The following is an 18,395-nucleotide window of genomic DNA, read 5'->3' as shown; positions in this document are numbered from 1 at the left end:
AGAGGCACCAGTGGGAGGCTAGTTCACTAATCTAAGTAACAGATGATGATGTCTAAACTAATGTAGTGGCCATGAAGATATTTATAAAAAGTTAATTATTTAGCTCTACTAAGGAGATAAAATAGAACTAGTGATTCACTGAATGAATGAAATGAGAAAGAGGCAGGAATTACAGATGACATTTAGGCCTCTGGCTTGAGCAACTATGTGGCTGATCGCATCACTTGTTGACACAGGGAACAAGAAAGAGTATGTTCTGGTGAAATAGGTGGATGGTTCAACTGGGGTATGTTAACACGTGTTATTTAAAGACAAATATTCCAAAATCAGTGGCATATATAAGTCAGAAGCTCGGGAGAGCAATCTGGGCTGAAAGTGCAGATTTGGTAGTTATCCACACGCAGATGCTATTTACTGCATACCAATGGTTCTTTTTCATCCCTCCTATTTGCTCCCCCGACCCTCCCCCCCTCTACCATTCTCTGATTATAAATTAAGACTGAACTGAAATTTCCTAGAGGGTTGTAAATATTACATGGAACCCTGGGGAGTCTGTGTTATGTATCTTTCGTGGAGCACCATTCCAGGATTTTAATTTGAATAATTTTTAATAAGTGCTTATACTTAGTTCTTTTGCTTTAAGAATTGACGAAATACATCAGTATCTTATACAGAGTCAAGTAAAATGGCATTTTCTATTTCACTAACTTTATAAAAGAATAACAATACCATCTTCTCAATAAACCATTTCATTGATCTTAGTGGACATACTTTTTCTTGCTTTGAATCCTTGCATGATAGTACTTCATTAAGACTTGAATAACTCTTCTTACAATTTCTTATTTTACATAATTTGAACATCTATTTTATCCTTCTGCCTACAGTGATGAAAAGCAATCAGAGGTAGAGACTTGGACTTACTTATATTTGTATTCCCACCAGCACCCAAAGACGTAAAATAACAGGCACTTAATAATTATTTGAAGAGTTGAACAGAAGCACTTGACAATCATAAATGCATAAAGTTACTTTATTTTAAGTATACATTTAATTTTGAAAAATATAAATGCTAAAATATCTCATCTTCTTCATCTCTTAATTCCATAAAAGTCACAATAGAAAGCTTCATAAAACTGTAAAATACTATAATGTTATAGGAATTTTAGGTTTTATATTGGAAAAAAATTATTAGTAATATATTGAAATGTTCTGTACTTTATCATTTTGTTCCACCATGTTGATCTACTTCACTTAAAATAAAAAGATGCATCATTTCTCCAAAGTTAATAAAGACTTAAGAGAATAAAAATAAGAGTATCTGAAAGTGCGTACTGATTCTGAAAAGTAATGTGTACAGATATGTACCAGCCATGAAAATGGCTAAAAAGAGGCAACTATTCATTCTCTTCACATTGTAGGACTGGGACAAAGTTACTTATGGCTCTAAAAATTTCACTGGATGACTTTAGCCCTGAGTTGCAATATCTGCCTAAGAAACAGAATTCAGGATTTTTGTATGTAGCCATAGAGCACAAAGAAATGAGCCAAAAAATAGAACATATCCAAATTCCTGGTCAAAACGCAACTTGACTGGTAAGCATATACCACAAAACTTTTTTATTTCAGGCTGCAATGAAGCTTGATGAAATCATCATCTAAAAACTCCCAAGGCCCAAGCAAAATATCATTTGACTATATTCAGCCACTTGATGCCACTGGGCTTCATGCTCATGCTGTGAAGAGGGGATGTGAAATCTCATGGAATAAATAAGAAAATCTCAAGTTCTTGCACCAAAATCATTAAATGGTATGAAAAGGATTGAAGAAAGCTTTGTCCCATCCCCTGAACAATGTCAACCTCTGTAATACAACTCAAATGGTTTTGTTTTTGTTTTTTAAAGATAGTCAGCAGTCAATACATTTCAAGTACTTAACACAGTTTAAAAAAAAGCAAACACTTGGAAGACAATCGTTCTCTGTATTAAACACCAATATATAGCTGATAAAAGATTTACTCTGTGTGTGTTGGTGCATGTGCATAAAAATATATACCAACTGAATTTCTGAGGGCAGACAATTGTTTCTCTTTCCCCCTTTCTTTGAGGTGGTGGGCGGCTGACTAGAAAAGGTTTGTTTCCCTACGTCCCCCCACCCGACTCCACTGCCTGACTGGACCACAAAATGATTCCAGTTCCAAGTATGGAACACAAAATGATTAGAATTCCAAGTTGGTCACTGTTTTATATAGTACAGTGACTTTTTTTCAAGGAAAACAGTGTCTCCAAAAGATTTTCTTTCAAATGCAAAACCATGGGCCTTTCTGTTCTGATAAAGCAGACTCTTGACCTGGTGATGCTTTCCTTCCAATGGTAAGTCTGTACTACCAAAGAACTTCTAGTTAACAACTATACTTACTGCTTTACTTCTAACAACTTGAATCTCTTCTCTTTGTGTTTACATCAAGAAGAGACACTTGGTAAAAAATTTACTGTTGTAGTCTGTGTGTCCAGTTTACAGAGAAACAAAACCACCCAAAATCTGGTTAGTTCTTTGATAGTGTGTAAATTCAGTTAAAATACAGATAATTCGGTGGCTCTGTGTGGACCTCAGGGTTTGTTTGGTAACTATCTGTGTTCCTCTGAAAGTAAATGATTTTTAAAATACTTCCCTGCGTTCCAAAATATTGAAAAAGTTTGATACTAACTGTTCCTTTAAACAAATACAAGGTGCCACTCTGCATTCATATCATGAGTATCGACCTTCTGTCACAGAATATGGATCATAAATGAAGGTGCAGGTAGCTTTTACATATACTCAAAGGCTGAAATACTGAGTTAAGTTGTTTCAGGAGTTCTTTGAAAGGGACAGAGAGGCGCATGAATCCTCAAATACTTGATTCATGATCAGAAAAATAAATTATTCTATCTAGAGCTTTTATAAAAGTGAACAAAAGTGTCTTTAATTTAACAAGATCCTAGGTTAGGCTAAATTTAATATGCATGGCTTTTAAACATTTTATTGATGCTCAGGAGAAACAAAGCAAAGCTTCATATAGTTTTATATTAAGGTAATGAAAAACTAGATAATACAGAGTAATCATTTTAAGGATAGCTCTAAATACAAACATGATGCCAAAATTTGGCATGTGAGGTTTTAACAAATAACATTCACTTTGCCACCTTCATTTTAATGAAAAAAATTGTAGGTCATTTATGTCTAATTTGTATAAAATTTGAAGTTTTAAGATTATCAGATACTATAAAAGTAACAGTTAATTTAGAACAATACAATTTTTATAATCAAAATTTCAACAAGACAGACTTCTAATTTAATTAATGTAAGAATGAGTGGGAGTCAATATGTGCATATTATGAAACCAAAATAAGTGGTTTCGTTCTGCTTCTAGTACTCCTCCAACGACCATTGTCAGCATATATCACAAATATGGTTATAGGAATCCAAAATTATGGATTCAACATTTAAAACGCTGTTTTTAATGCAGATTCATAATACATAATGCAGCCTATTAAAACACTACATTTAGATAACATGCTAAATTTGGTTAAAGATCTAATTTTCTTTTTTCTAACTTTCAATATGGTACTTTGAAATACACATACACACACGTATATAGACATGTATATTCTATATGCCTCAATCACAAGCAATAATTGCCTTTCAATCTTAAAGACAAGTGTGAGTATTGTTAAAATGTATATATATATATATATATATATATATATATATATATATATATACCTCTGCAATCCAACTGCATTCTCATAGACACTTTATAAATGTAAAAATGGTCTATCACAGTCCTATGCATTTTGTATTGTAAATAAGGGCTATTGCATCAGTGATGGTGACTGCTGTCTGGGTAATAAAGTATATTTACCCTCATTTGCATAACATTAAGTCTCCTGGACCTCTGATGGATTTTTCATATGTGGTTCGGGTTTTATAAAAACTGACACGAGAGGCTAGATAACTTTGCCCTTCGCCTACCATCACTCTGTCTCTTTCTACCTTTGCACATATGTGTACCAGCCACACACAGAGTACATACACAAACGTACAAATGTTTTCAAAATGAAAAAAACATCTAACAATACTGCATAGGACATCAAAATGGTAATACAATCAGCATCTTTGCCCGGATACTACTATTATCAAAACATCAGTTATTCCCATTACAAAGGAGCGTCTCCCTCCTCCCCCAATCTCCTTCATAGAACAGTTAAATTTCTCTTAAAGAAAGGGAAAAATGGATGCTTAGAAACATGGTGTTTTTAATCCGATCTAGCCCTCTGGCATACCCTAGAGGTGGTGTATCTGTGTGTGTGTGTGTGTGTGTGTGTGTGTGTGTGTGTGTTTATGTTTATGTAAAAATCACATTATATACAATACAATTTTTACAGAAAGCCTGGCAGCTACAAATAAGAGGTAGAACTACTCAAAACTATGTTTCCTGCTGCAGGAAAAAATTCATTTTCTTTACAGTAATTAAAAAAAAGTTTAAAAAATTGACAAAAAATAAGTTGCAGGTTAGGCCCCATAATTTAAACAACAAAATCTAGGAAGAAAAATATTCTTCAATGTACTCAACAGATAAGTTCATTAAAGGGTTAAAAAAAGTTGCATAGGAAAAAAGGGACATTCCAGCACTTGCTACAATGATGGCAATAGTTTCTCTAGTGGGAGTAAAGTACCTTTAGTTTTTCTTCTTTTGATAACTCTTAAGAGATTAGGGTTTATAAGCACGAGCAAGTTAGAATAGCAGCACTTTGTCCAGTCCTGGAGAGTGCTATAAGCGAGAAGGGACTGTCTGGAGGTCAAGGTTTGTTCAACCAGACAGAAAGACAAGCCAGTAAGCACAGCTCCAAAGCTCGAGGTGGAAGTTCCTTCAATATTTTAATAAAAGGTGTTATAAAATCCTTAATACTTTTGTCCTCTGCTTAATAAAGGAAAAGGACAGGGTCTGTGTGTGTCTTGAGTGACAGAGGAATATGGTTGTCAGAGGACATATTTGAAAGTATAAGAACAAAGAGGGGATTCTTCAGATGTTGTTTTTAAGGAACGGTGCACTACTGTCTTGATTTTACCTATGCAAGAGAGAAGCAGAGAGAGCACTGTATTGTTTGGCCAGTGACCAAAAACCAAAACAAAACAAAAATTAAAAAATAAACAATCAGACAGAAAACAAGAACATAAACAACAAAAACTGTCAGTTGTAAGAAAGACAAACAGGTTACAATGTAGTTTCTGTTCCCTTGCTCCTCCAGAAATAATCATTGTCTTCAGGCTCAAGTTCTATTCTAATTTGAGGCACAACTTTTACTGGAGTTCTAGAAGGACTAGAGAAAAAGAAAAAGGAAAAAAAAAAAGTAAGTAAATCAGAATTCCTTTACCATCTGTCAAATGTTTATGCATTGTACAGAAGTCAAATGGGTCCTTCTTTGTTCTCTTTAAATACTTACTTCCTCCTTCTGTATTAAAAACAAACATTTTTTTAAATGGGATGAAGTTACCAAAAAGAGTTAAGAAATTCAAATAAAAATTTCATAAGCTCTCACACCTAGATTAGAAAAAAAAACAATCAAGAAAGAGGACTTCCAGTGGGTGACACTGTCAGAAGTTGAAGGACAAAAAGACTGACATGAAGAAAATATTCAGAGATTTCACGATTTTGAAAATCAAGGAGGATCTGAAATCTCTAGAGTTGTGTTAAGAGGGAAGAAAACTATTGGAGAAGAGCCGCCAGGAAATGCCAGCTACCCTTAAAACAGAGATGATGCTGATATGACAAGAGCTAACATTGATCCTGGGCTTTACCTTAATGATACTGAAAGATTCCATTATTTCTAAGAGTAAGTCGAGTAGGTCTCTTAGAATGTTTTCTGCAAGTAAAATCTGGGATGAGGTCTGGTGACTAGATAATTTATTTAAGAGAAATTGTAGAAGATGGAGAACAGAGCGTTCTGCCGATAACCTGCCATTGGTTCCATTTCTGTGGGGCGATCATCCCACAGAATAACATAAAATACTGGGCTGTCCTTTACCTTGGCATACCGAGTGACTGAAGGAAAGGAATTTTATCAGCATGATGTGTGGCGTTCAAGGAATGTTGGCGATTTTTCCCCTAAAAAAAAAAATTTTTTTTCAAATCATAAATAATAGTCATTGGTAAAGTATAACATTAGAATGAAAAATTTTTAAATCTTCACAAAAATGGATGTATGTTTCACAACTGGAAAGAGTAAGAAAGACAAGTTTAGACAATTTCAATAAACACAGTATCAATCTAAGAATCTAAGTAGTGTGATGAAGTCAAAATCACTTAGTTTCTTTTATTCTAGGTTTTCTAGAATGGGCCAATGTTGTTCTTTTCAGCGAGGGGGCAGGGTAAATCATTTCTAGAGGGTGATAGCGCCTACTTAATGTCTAAGACTTGTCCCTGGGTTTCCTTCCATCTTCAGCATTCATAATTTTGTCCTGCTGTTATTCATGCAGATAAAAAAAAAAAAGAAGATTTTGAGAAACTTACTTATATTGCAACTCTACTATCAATTTTGTTGTTTCATGGATTAATATGATAATAGAAAAGATTTTAGAATGATCATCAGTATTTTGCTTAAGTAAATTTCTAATATCATATCCACTACTTTCAATATATCCTTTTAAAGGGTTTTTGAGAAAACGAAGAACAACTAGCACTAAATAACCAACTTGCCACAGACTTTTTCCAGGAGCCTCAAATTCTAGCTGATGATTTTTTTTTAAGCAGCCTTTAAATTGTACTTAGAAGACCTGTGCTAGGTTATGATGCCAACGGGAGACATCCTTTCATAGTCTCTTTTTGCTAGGTAATGCTCTAGAAATGAAAAATGAAACCAGACAATGGTTTGGGGAGCTTGAACTTACAAAGAAAATATTCAACTAAAGCCCATTGATAGGTTTGAGAAGAGAGTAGCCTCAGTCACAAGTTACAGGCTACAGATTGGACACCACAGGTGAGATTGCCTTAATTCTCTTTTCTTTAAACCAGCCTCCAAGATGGCCCCCAATGCACCCTGCCTTCTGGTATTCATGTCCTTATATAATTTCTCCTCACACTGTACCAGGGTTGGTTTGTGTGACCAATAGAACATGGCAGAGGAGATGGTATATGACTCCTGAGATGTGGTTATAAAAGACTGCAGTTTCTGTCTTGGTTTCTTCTCTGTTATCACTGGCAGCCATGTCATGGGCAGCCCTAGCAGATGCCCATGAGCGAAGGAACTAAAATCTCCTGCCAACTGCCTTGTGCTTGGGCTGGGAAGCAGACCCCCAGTTTCAGTCAAGTCCTCAGACTCAGCTCCAGCTAAGAGCTTGACTGCAATCTCATGAGAGCCCTTGAGCCAGAATCAACCCAAATCAGCAGCTCCTAAATTCCTGAACATCAGGAACTGTGGGAGGAGATACAGGTTTGTTGTTTTAAGCTGCTGAGTTTTGTGGTAACTTGTTACACACCAATAGATAACTAAAATACCCATTTTTTCATAAATAGTCATTCATTTCAAACTTTTCTTGGTAACTTCTTATTGAAGTTGAAGTAGGCACTATCAAACAAATAAAAGTACTTCAACTGTCTTTTCCTGTAACAAATCAGTATACTTTGAAGTGCACCTGGGTCTAAAAGAATATGTTTTCTTCAAAACAGAACTCAAAGTAAAGTAGTTTGGAGGCACTTGCTGCTTGCTATTGGAAAAGCTTGAGATATTCACTAATGTTACTACAGAGGTTTTCACCCTTTTCAAATGACCTGTTAACTCAATTACAAAAGAAAAGATGACAGGTCAAAAACCATTATACCTTAGCCACCAGGCTACCCCAGAAAGACCAGTGCAGTTACAAAGATAATTTTGAAACAGCAGAAAGGGAATGAAGAAATTAGGAAGAAAATGCAAATATCTTATAAGCTATTCCCAAAGAGTGGTTGTTAATATTTTATGATTGCCAATTTAATTGAAAATAACAATTATTCCAAATTCTCAGTATTAACAATTGATTCATTGATCTTTGAGAGACCCATTATGCAATTTCTCTTTTGAGCTGATTTGGTCATTGGTGGAAGCCTAAGGAAGACAAACAGTAACAGACAGTGATGTAGTACTAGAAGCTGCCATTCTACATACCAGCAGAAAAAAAGAGAAATCAATTCAAAACATGGTTACCAATTTAACAATTCAAAGAAACTGGCGATAACTTGGATCAGAGAAAAGATGACCAAATAAAAGCTTAAATGGTTATGGATAAAAGAAAAAGGTAAGGAGTGAAGGTCAAGGAATGTAAAAATGAAGTTTCATAATAATTAATGTAAATCTTCACATAGAAAAAAAAGAAAGAAAACAGAGGAAAAGTTAATGAAGATGACAGTCCTAAAGTTTTTCCTCTGTAAGTGCAAATCATATTCAAGCTGGCATGCAAGAGGTTAGTTCTACTCACTGTCGGAAGGTTTGCTATCACTTAGGAAAGGTTGCTGTTCCATGATGTCCATTGGAATTTTAATACTTGGAACTTTTTCTGAGTATGGGCAGTCAGACTGTGAAAGAAATTTATAACAGTTTTTAGAAAGCTTTTACTATACAGACCTCCCTACCTCCCAGTATTGATTAAACCTATCATACTGTCATTTACATTGTACTAAGGAGAACAGCCTTAGATATAATCACTTCTCCTTGCTGACTTTCCAAATTTTATGGCATCTTGCCCTCACATTTGTTTTCCTCTCTTCTGAGTTAAGGGGATTAAGTCAATTAAAACTAGAATCACACCAAATGGAGATCACTACAAATTAAATAATTGTAAAGCTTTCCATAAGCTGGATTTGCAATCAAATATTTATGGGTTAGTTGTATGTGTGTGTGAAGCAAATAATCTCAAGCGTGAAAGACTATAATTTAGGAGACTTCCTAAACTACAATGTGGTCTTGAAATTTTTGTTTCATGGATGCTTTCTGATTCCACCTCCAGGAATATGATGACTTCTCTTTCCTTCCAAGACAGGTAAGAAGACTTTTTCTAATATCCACTCACAAGGGGTCATTTACATAGACTTGAAAATAAACCCTCTCCCTTACTCTAATATTCCATCAGAACTATTTTGTAGTTTAAGGCTCATCTCAATTTGCTCATACCAAATATATTTGGAAACTTAGCAAAACATGAGAAAATAAAGTCAAAAGGAAGGTGCCTATGATGGCCAGATAGGCAGAGAAGAATCATTGCCAAAATAAAATGATAAAACCAGGCAGCTAATCATGAAGCTTCTTAAAGAAGAGACCACCTAAGCCAAAACTGTAACAGATTTCCACAGGATTATCACTTTACTATTTTTTATTTTATTTATTTATTTATTTTTTTGTTTGTTTGTTTTTTTGTGGTATGCGGGCCTCTCACTGCTGTGGCCTCTCCCGTTGCGGAGCACAGGCTCCGGACGCGCAGGCCCAGCGGCCATGGCTAACGGGCTCAGCCACTCCGCGGCATGTGGGATCCTCCCGGACCAGGGCACGAACCCGTGACCCCTGCATCTGCAGGCGGACTCTCAACCACTGCGCCACCAGGGAAGCCCTACTATTTTTTAGAATGTATTATATTGAATCCATGTCTATGCCTGGACTCAAAAGATGGAATTCATCTCTTAATTGAAAGTACCAAGGAGATGATGACCTTTAGCTGAAAGGGAAAAAAATTGGAACTAGGGGTGAAAGGAAGTAAGAAAAAAAATGAATCTTAACATAAAGCTACTATGCACATTGAAAATTTCTTTATGATGACTCTAAAGAGGGTAATGAGCCACAATATTCTTTTCAAAGATTAAAATATTGCACTTCACTTGAAAAAAAATGAAGATGCCATGTGCCCCTACCTTTGTAAGAATGTCAAGGACAAGTTTTATTACAGTGTTTCAAAGTTTCCCCCAATAATAGCATTTATAGATGAACAGGTTGGCAGCCAACCCTTAATCACAGCCTACTGGGCAGGTTCAAAAATGACTGAGTAGCTCAAAATATTGGCAAGCCATAATTTTCACTAATTCTGCTCACAAATATTAGAGTTGGAACTCCCATGCCCTCGTGTGGCTCCCTACATCCATGGATCCCACACCACACAATGACCAGGTGAACATCAGGACAGCTACATTTCAAACAGAGAACCCCAAATAATGGCCTCAACACACAGAACGTATTACACAGATACACTCTGGCTGGATTCACTGTCTAGGATAAATATATAAGCTTGTTAGTTTGTTTTGGTGGGGTTGGGGGAAGAAGAGAATGAGGAAAAGAAAAAAACAAGTATCACACATTATCTTCAAGAAATCTGTTGGAAATATGGATTCAAAATGATATATATTATTAATATAAGAATAGCATTATTTAAATAAAATATGATTTGTTGAAAATCAAATCTAAGACTTAGAAGACCTTCTCAGGAGCTCATTTGATCCAACTTCTGACACTAGAGAGCACTAAACTTAAAATATTCTTAAAAGTGGATATTTTATTACTATTTTTTTCTTAAAAGCCATTAGACAAGAGGATTCCATAATATTATTTCATACATTTGTAATGTATAATGAATTTTAAGTTTGATGTCCGTGTACATAAACTGAGGTACTTGTTTTGAAAATTCAAGACGAAATACTGCTTTAATTATCTCAGTATTTCAGGCAGTTTTTTTTTTTTTTTGGTCTAGAGTAGCCTAGAAATTTATTTCAAATTTTGATTTCTATTCAATGTGTAAACGCATCATTCTTTTCTTTTAATTTTTAAAGGGCTTCAAATGCTTGGCTATTTATCTATCTATCTATCTATCTATCTATCTATCTATCTATCTATTTATGGCTGTGTTGGGTCTTCATTTCTGCGCGAGGGCTTTCTCTAGTTGCGGCAAGCAGGGGCCACTCCTCATCGCGGTGCGCGGGCCTCTCACTATCGCGGCCTCTCCCGTTGTGGAGCACAGGCTCCGGACGCACAGGCTCAGGGGCCATGGCTCACGGGCCTAGTTGCTCCGCGGCATGTGGGATCTTCCCAGACCAGGGCTCGACCCCGTATCCCCTGCATTATCAGGCAGATTCTCAACCACTGCGCCACCAAGGAAGCCCGCATCGTTCTTTTTAATACTGCATCTTAATCTGTTCTGCAGTTTAAGCACATTCTTTCTTTTTCTATCATCACTGGAAACAGAAAATCTATATACATGTTCTCATTGAAGATGGATGGTGACAGTCACAAAAGCTCCCTCAGACTCTTTTTCTCTTTAGCTAAATGTGCCTCATATATTTAGCCTTTTCTTATTGGATCAATATTTATCTGAAATCCAATTTTGTCTGTTGCCTTCCTTCACTGTACTGTTTCCAAGCTCTCCAAAAATAATACAATCAGACAGCCTGACCGATCGAAAATAACCAGACAGGCCTGGATGAGAGTTTTGCCTTTGCCAATATGTGTACACTTAGAAAAATGACTTAACATTTCTCAGTCTAAATTTCCCCGTCTGTAAAATAGGAACAAAAATATACTATAAAGAGCTGCTTTAGCAATTAAGAACAAGGTATGCCTGATCCATCAAAATGATCAAGTACAGAGCAGACACCAAAAATTAACTAGACTCCCATGTTAGAATGAGATACTGGGGATTCCACTAGATTGGGGATACTGCACTGTGTAAAATCTAGAACAAACCTACAAATCTTCATATAGAAGGTGTCGTTTTGGCTGTCCTTTCAAAAGGCTACTGAGATAAGCTATTGCGGGGTGTGTGTGTGTGTGTGTGTGTGTGTGTGTGTGTGTGTGTATGTTAAAGAAAAGCAAGTCCCAGATTTTCTCTTAGCACTGATCACAGACCCCTATTGAAACACCAAGATTTCTGTGAAATGGCTTCCTAAAAAGTGGACATTTTATTTCTCAACTTAGTCATATGATTGCAAGAGGATCACCTAAATTATGACACTGACTGCTACAATTATGTAGAAAGACCCCAAATTCCAATTTCCGTTCCTTTTTATTGAAAGGTTACAGAGAAGTGATCTCAAATCATGTCAAATCCCAATGCAAGGATAAGTACAATAGCAGAGAACTTTGGTTGAGAGCTCACTCAAATAGATACACAGATCACAGGAGGTGAGGTCACCAGCATTTGTCCACATTAGGCTTAAAATTATGTGAAACTGAGTTATTATCTCAAATTTAAATCCTGGATTATCAATAATAAACCCAATACATCTTATAGCATTACGAAGCAAGCTTCCTTTTTATGTATGAGATCAGAGATTGAATTTTTTAGATATGGTGGGATTTGTTTTTTTAGAAGTCACTATATCATTATCAGTGTATTCACAGTTACAGAAAGACTTCAGAAAATACTTAAAAAAAAAAAATAAAGGGCAAAGGAAGGTGAAAATTGACAAGTAGCATGACCAGGTAAACATCCTTGAAATTCAGTCATACATCACACACAAGAGTTAAAAAAATACCATTTTCACATTTGTTTAACTAACTTTGGAATTTTACTTCGGAATTTTAGAAAGCTCCTTACATCATCATTGTCACTGTCCAGACTTCCCTTCTTCTTTTTCTTTTTCTTCTCATCCTCCTTCTTTTTCTTATCCTTTTCTGGAATGACATCATCGAGGAAGCTGAGGTCGTGCTGGGAGAAGAGGTAGTCCATGCCTTTTCTGACAGCTACAAGTGCCAAGATCTGGAAGAATAAATATAAAAAGTAGGAAAGAACCCATGTCAGAGAAGTCAGAGTGAGTATTAATACTGCCCTAGCAAAGTCAGTAGAAACCTATTTTGTACAAGTCTAGAGTATGACAGAACTCATCTTGCTTGTATGGACTTACATTAAGTAGACCATAAACATTTGCTTCATGGAGAAAGTTGGTTCATAGAAGTCTTACTTTAACTCACTGTATTTTGTTCACTGTACTGTATGATCCCTTCATTTGGAATTTCCATATGAAAAGATTATTTTTTAAACCATTTTCTTCCATGTCAGATTTTTAATAAAATAACTAAAAGTTTCAAGGCAAAAAACAGCCTGTGTATGATTTCTAGTTATTCAAAGTTAAAACATTACACAGGTTTTTGAAAGTCAAGAAAATCTGTACAATGCATAGTACACTGAGACATCTTCAAAGTATTAATAATGAGGTAGTATTTGAGTTTGCACAGACCATTTAATCTGCTGGGGCAACTTCAGTCACTACCATTGATTGAATACTTATCTTGAGTCAGACGCTGTGCTAAACTCTTAGACAATATTTTCTCATTTATTCCCACAACAAACCTGAAAGGTAGATGTTAGTGTCTATCCAACAGCGGAGGAAACGAAAGCTTAGTGACATAAGTAAGTTATCCAAGATCACAAAGCCAGATAAAGGAAGAAAACAAAGGGTCCCAGTTTTCTAACTCTAACCCCAGTATTCTTGAACTCTGTATCTTTGATTTTATGAACTGCTCTTGAAGGTATCTTAAAGATGTCTTTGCTCAACAGTAAAATTAGTATGCACTAGGACTCAGAAGTCCTGGCCCTGCCTCAAATTAACAGTTGTCTTTATCCATATTATGCTCTATGTCAGCCTCTTCATCTCTTAGAGAAATTAATAACATCTGACCTATTGATATTACATGATTCTTTTATGATCAAATAAAAGCTCTGAAAGATGAAAAATACTTTATAAAGGTAAAATATTTATTATTATTATTTAGCACAAGTAATAAGTGATTTACTGGATATATTTCAAATTTATCCAGGTCTAACTTTGTTTTTCCTGGCTTTAGCAAAACTAATACATGGGTAGATTATATTAATAGCCAGATGGAAGTCTTTTCTCATACTCAGTGTGTTTTCCAGTAAGTTAAAAGAGTTCTTTTTCAAAAGCAAAACATAAGGGATCATCAAGAGTAAAAATCTAACTCCACAAATACCGTTAATATTTGACACCATTTTTTTCTGCTTTCCTGGAGGAAAAAACAATTACAAACAACCAGTATACATAAAATAAAATAATAATTCTGGCTAAGAGTAAGAAAATTTTTGTAAAAAAATAGAATATGGTTTGTATATTAAAGTTTTATTTCCAAAGCTACAGGGGAGACAGAGCCAGACCTGAGGTTGGCTTTGTGACTTGTTTCAAGCATATGCATGTGCATTTTCTTGCAAGAAATGTAAGGCTACAGTAAAAATTCAATAACTATTCAAAAAATAAAGTCTTAATTAGAAAAAAAAATCAAAAATAAAGCTACCATAGCATTATTTCACACACGCAAATTCAATGATGAAGCCAAATACAGAGCTATTGTTTCCTTTTGCCCTTCTTTCACTTGTGATTCAGAGTGGAAGGTTAGTTGTTTCACTCTTTCTCATCATAACATGGCAAGGAGAGAGAGCCCAGACTTATCCTTAAACTGCGCATGATACAAAGGAGAAGAACCACAAAAACTAAGCTTCTCTCTCCATTTCTTCTATTCACTGGATGATCTCTCATAAGTTGCCAAACTGGTCCTCTATTATTTGGCCTGAAATGTGCTGTACTCTGTTATATAGACAAATTCCAATGTACAGCAGTATCTTAAAAATAACTAATGTTATGTGCACTTGTGTCTACCATGTGTCAGGCATTGTGCTATATACTTTATATTCATTATTGATGCTTAGAATGAAAACAAAGATGCCGGTCTCATTTTACTGATGAGTTAATGGGAGCTCAGGGAAGTTCTCTGATCAGCATGAACCAGAGCCAGTATCTGAACTCCGCTGTCTGACTCCAAGGTCCAGCCTAGATAACCACAGACCTGGCAACCTTAAATTACAACCAATCAAACTGATTAGCTCAAAGCTGGAAAAAAACTGGAAGCACCCATAAAAGACACATGTGTCATCAATATTACAATAACCACATGATATTGGCGTAACCTCATGGGTGGGTTCAGTTAAAACAATCCCTACCATGACTGGAAAAATGATAGCAGCCACAGTTGACTTGAGGATCCAGAGGAGGGCTAGACAGAGAACCTGCAGGAAAGTGAACAGGTGGACTCTGCGCAGCGGGACATGGCGCAGGTAGATAAAGTCAGGCTGATGCTTCAGGGGCATCAGAAGCAGCTTCAGACGATCCATGAACTGCGGGAAGAAAGGGAAAGAGAGGACAAGTACATTACTTCAAAAGCTGCAGCACCAAGTCATCTCTTTATGTCGAACTAACCACTAGTGATTTATATTCTACAATTTAGGCAAGCAATGTCCTTGTTAGAGGACCCTGGTCAGGGAGTGCAGAAATACAGTCGAACATAAGATGTAGTATGAGTCTTCCAATTTATGTTATTACTTTGCAGGAATATTATGCAGCTATATGAGATAAAGTGGCCACCAAAAAATGAAGTTTCAAAGCTAAATATAAAATAAAGGTGCTCATCTCCCCTACATTCTACTTGTACTGTCTGCATCTTAGGAGAGAAGATCTTGTGCCTATTCTAGTAATAATACGCTGAAGGGAGACATCAAGCTCATGTATCTAACTGTGCCTCAGCTGTCTTATCTGAAAAGAAGAAGAGATGCTATGTATCATATATATTTCAATAATGTTTCAAGGATATAAAGGAACTATCTGACTTGAAAATGGGAAAGCATTGGTATTTTCATAAATTCCACATTATTTATCTATGGCATAACTTAACTAATATATTTAGCAATGAATTAGCATTTCTTTTCAGAGAAAAGCCACATGGACATTGCAGTGAGTTTCACAGCGTCAACAACTAGATACCTGATCTAGGAGAGGCTATTACACTGTCATGTATACACAGGTACTAAAATGACTACTGAGCACCTATGTGCCAGGTGCTGTGCTTCAAAGAATAACGGCTGAGTTTACATCAATGCTGATGATAAGGATGATACTTAAGTACCTATCATAGGAACTTTCAGATGTAAGATGCTCACTAAATAGCTGTTGAATTGAATAATTATGTAATAAGAACGCTGAAATAGTATCTCTACTTTCTTGCTGGAGGGAAGAGAAAAATGTAAAAGTAAATAGACTATCACAATCTTCTCTGAAGTGATTTTCTATCTAAAGAGTTTTCTTTCTTCCTCCAGAGTTATTTTTGACTGGTAGAAGTATTCCCATTTATAAAGACTGGAGTAACAAAAATTTTGCTAACTCAGATCTTGCCAAAAAGGTCTAAAAGAAGAAGAGTCAAGAGAAAAGTAAAGAGAAAAGGTGATAGGGCAACACCATGGCAGAATTTAAGAAATCCACTAGCTGTCCCTTCAGCAAGGGATTTTTTCCCCATTGTTATGGAATCGCTGATTTTTTTCCCCTTCTATTTAATTTAATAAACATGTACTAAGCTCCAACCATCTATTACACACCTAGAACACATAAAGTCAAACTTCTGATCTAGACTGACTTATTTAGGCCAAACAAAAATAAGAACCATTAATTTGGGGACCATATTTGTTTCATATTTTTCCATTTAAAGTAATAAAGTATATTTACAATGTCAGGTAAAAATATTTTTACACATTTATACTTCCCCAAAATTTCATGGGCACACATAAGCCCACATTCACATTCCTCTAGTCCCATCTGTGAAAAACCACCTTGTATTTTGTAATAAATATCCAAATGGTGAAGAACTCTACTCAATGGACCTAAACAAGGAAAAATAAAGTAGCCTTTTTTCTTTTTGAGGGTCTGGCCTGTTGCCCAGCTCCATCTGACTCTAAAATCAAATTAATCTAAATTCAATAAATGAAAGCAAGGACTATTACGAAGGGGTTTAAATAAATTCTTATGATGTTCACAGAACACGCAGTCTTTTCCCATTAAAACATCACTAAGTGCTAAATAAGGCTACAGTTAACAAGGTGCAAGAAAGCAGCAGCAGTACTTCCAGTTTCCCGGTGCCAATTAAATTAAATATCAATTGAAAGACAAAGTCCCTTGCAAAGTTTCCCCTAATGATTTTTTTAAAAGAGGGCCGGTTTTATCCAAGATGTGACAGCTGAAGTTTTTGACAAAAGTAGCACATTAACCACATTGACTTGATTCCTTTAGTGGTGCAAAACTTTTGATCAATGATCTCAGCCATGCGAAAAGCACATCAAGTAAGAATAGCCTGTTCTTAGTATAAGGTAAAGGCAAACGGATAAATAGTATCTCGAGCACACTGAAAGGTTAGATTTCCATCAAAGGAAGGAAGGAAGGAAGGGAGGGAGGAAGGGAGGGAGGGAGGGAGGAAGGTCAGAGATAGCTCTCTCACTTTCCTAGTCAAATGGCTTCTAACAGCTTATTTCGAGAATGGGTATGTATGATAACATTTGTTAACACAAGCTAACTTTGTTAATTAAATCAGAAACACAGGTGAACGGTGGAGAAAGTAGAAAATAAATTCATTAAAAAAACTCAGCAGTTAAGGATTAGCACTTTACTTCAATGATCTATTATCGGACTGTTTTCAATACTACTAGAAAAATAAGACTCTGCTGAGATTGCTATGGAAAACTTACCTGCACACCATTAAGAGATGCTACCCCCATATACAGGAACACGCCATAGAGTACAGGCATGGGAATAAACTAGGATGGAAAAAAATTGGAGAAAGGTTAAAAACAATAATAATAAAAACAGTAAGAGGGAGCGATAGTTTAAATAAAGGCTAAATCTGAGACTAAAAGATAGGACTTAATAATACAGTGACCACTGATCAGTGTGCTTAACTCATCACTGATAGACTTCTAAACTTTGTACCAGAAAGCAACAAAGGAGGGTGACAGAGACTCAATTTTCATTTGATTCTTGTTTGCATTTTTTTTAACAATTAGAATGCATGACCTTAAAAATAACTTTTTAATAGGAAAAGAAGTCTCTGTAATCCTTTCCCCTTAAAAGGAATGACCGTGTAAACTAGATGCTTGCATGGACCGTGAAGCAGAAAGAGAGGTAGAGGGTTGCCCCGCTCCGGAGACCAAAGTTCTTTCCCAATAGTCTGTTGACTTTTCTCTAAATAATTTTCACCAAATGATCTATCAGCTCGGTGTATAAATGCCTCTTTCAATTAAGTAAACATCAAACAACTGTCCCCTTTCTTCCTCTTAGGAATATTAAGAGGACTAATTAATGAGAACACTGCTTGAAAGGAGCATGGAGCACCTGGAAGCAATTAATTACACACACAGATTAAAACACATCTTTTAAAATGGAATTAATACATTTCATGCATTAATTAGAAAGAGTCTTGAACGCTACTGTGAAGTGTTTTAACAATGGGAAGTTCCAAGATGATGTTCCTAAGTTTTGTCTACTCCTAGACCTTTGAAATGTATTAAGAAATTGAAGCATA

At 35.7% G+C, this 18,395-nt stretch overlaps 1 protein-coding gene across 6 annotated transcripts in view; it reads right to left on the bottom strand.

The window, feature by feature from the left end:
* Positions 1 to 1,087: 1,087 nt before the first annotated feature.
* SLC4A4 (solute carrier family 4 member 4) overlaps positions 1,088 to 18,395 on the bottom strand; it is a 354,105-nt gene continuing 336,797 nt past the window's right edge. For 3 of the 6 annotated variants that reach the window (XM_067035812.1, XM_059067198.2, XM_067035811.1), the window contains exons 21-25: positions 17,563 to 17,631; positions 14,998 to 15,171; positions 12,583 to 12,744; positions 6,063 to 6,142; positions 4,549 to 5,357 (exon numbers count right to left, since the gene is read on the bottom strand). In XM_067035812.1, the coding sequence (XP_066891913.1) occupies positions 5,252 to 5,357; positions 6,063 to 6,142; positions 12,583 to 12,744; positions 14,998 to 15,171; positions 17,563 to 17,631 (591 nt within the window). In that variant the 3' untranslated portion in view covers positions 4,549 to 5,251. Of the gene's footprint in view, positions 5,358 to 6,062; positions 6,143 to 8,487; positions 8,585 to 12,582; positions 12,745 to 14,997; positions 15,172 to 17,562; positions 17,632 to 18,395 lie in introns of all 6 variants that reach the window. The other 3 variants (XM_059067193.2, XM_059067191.2, XM_059067192.2) reach the window with 3 other exon arrangements.

Source organism: Kogia breviceps, chromosome 6, assembly GCF_026419965.1.
Source record: "Kogia breviceps isolate mKogBre1 chromosome 6, mKogBre1 haplotype 1, whole genome shotgun sequence".
Classification (NCBI taxonomy): Eukaryota; Metazoa; Chordata; class Mammalia; order Artiodactyla; family Physeteridae; genus Kogia; species Kogia breviceps.
Note: the sequence above shows the minus strand (reverse complement) of the source record. Positions and strands in the feature narration are given on the sequence as shown.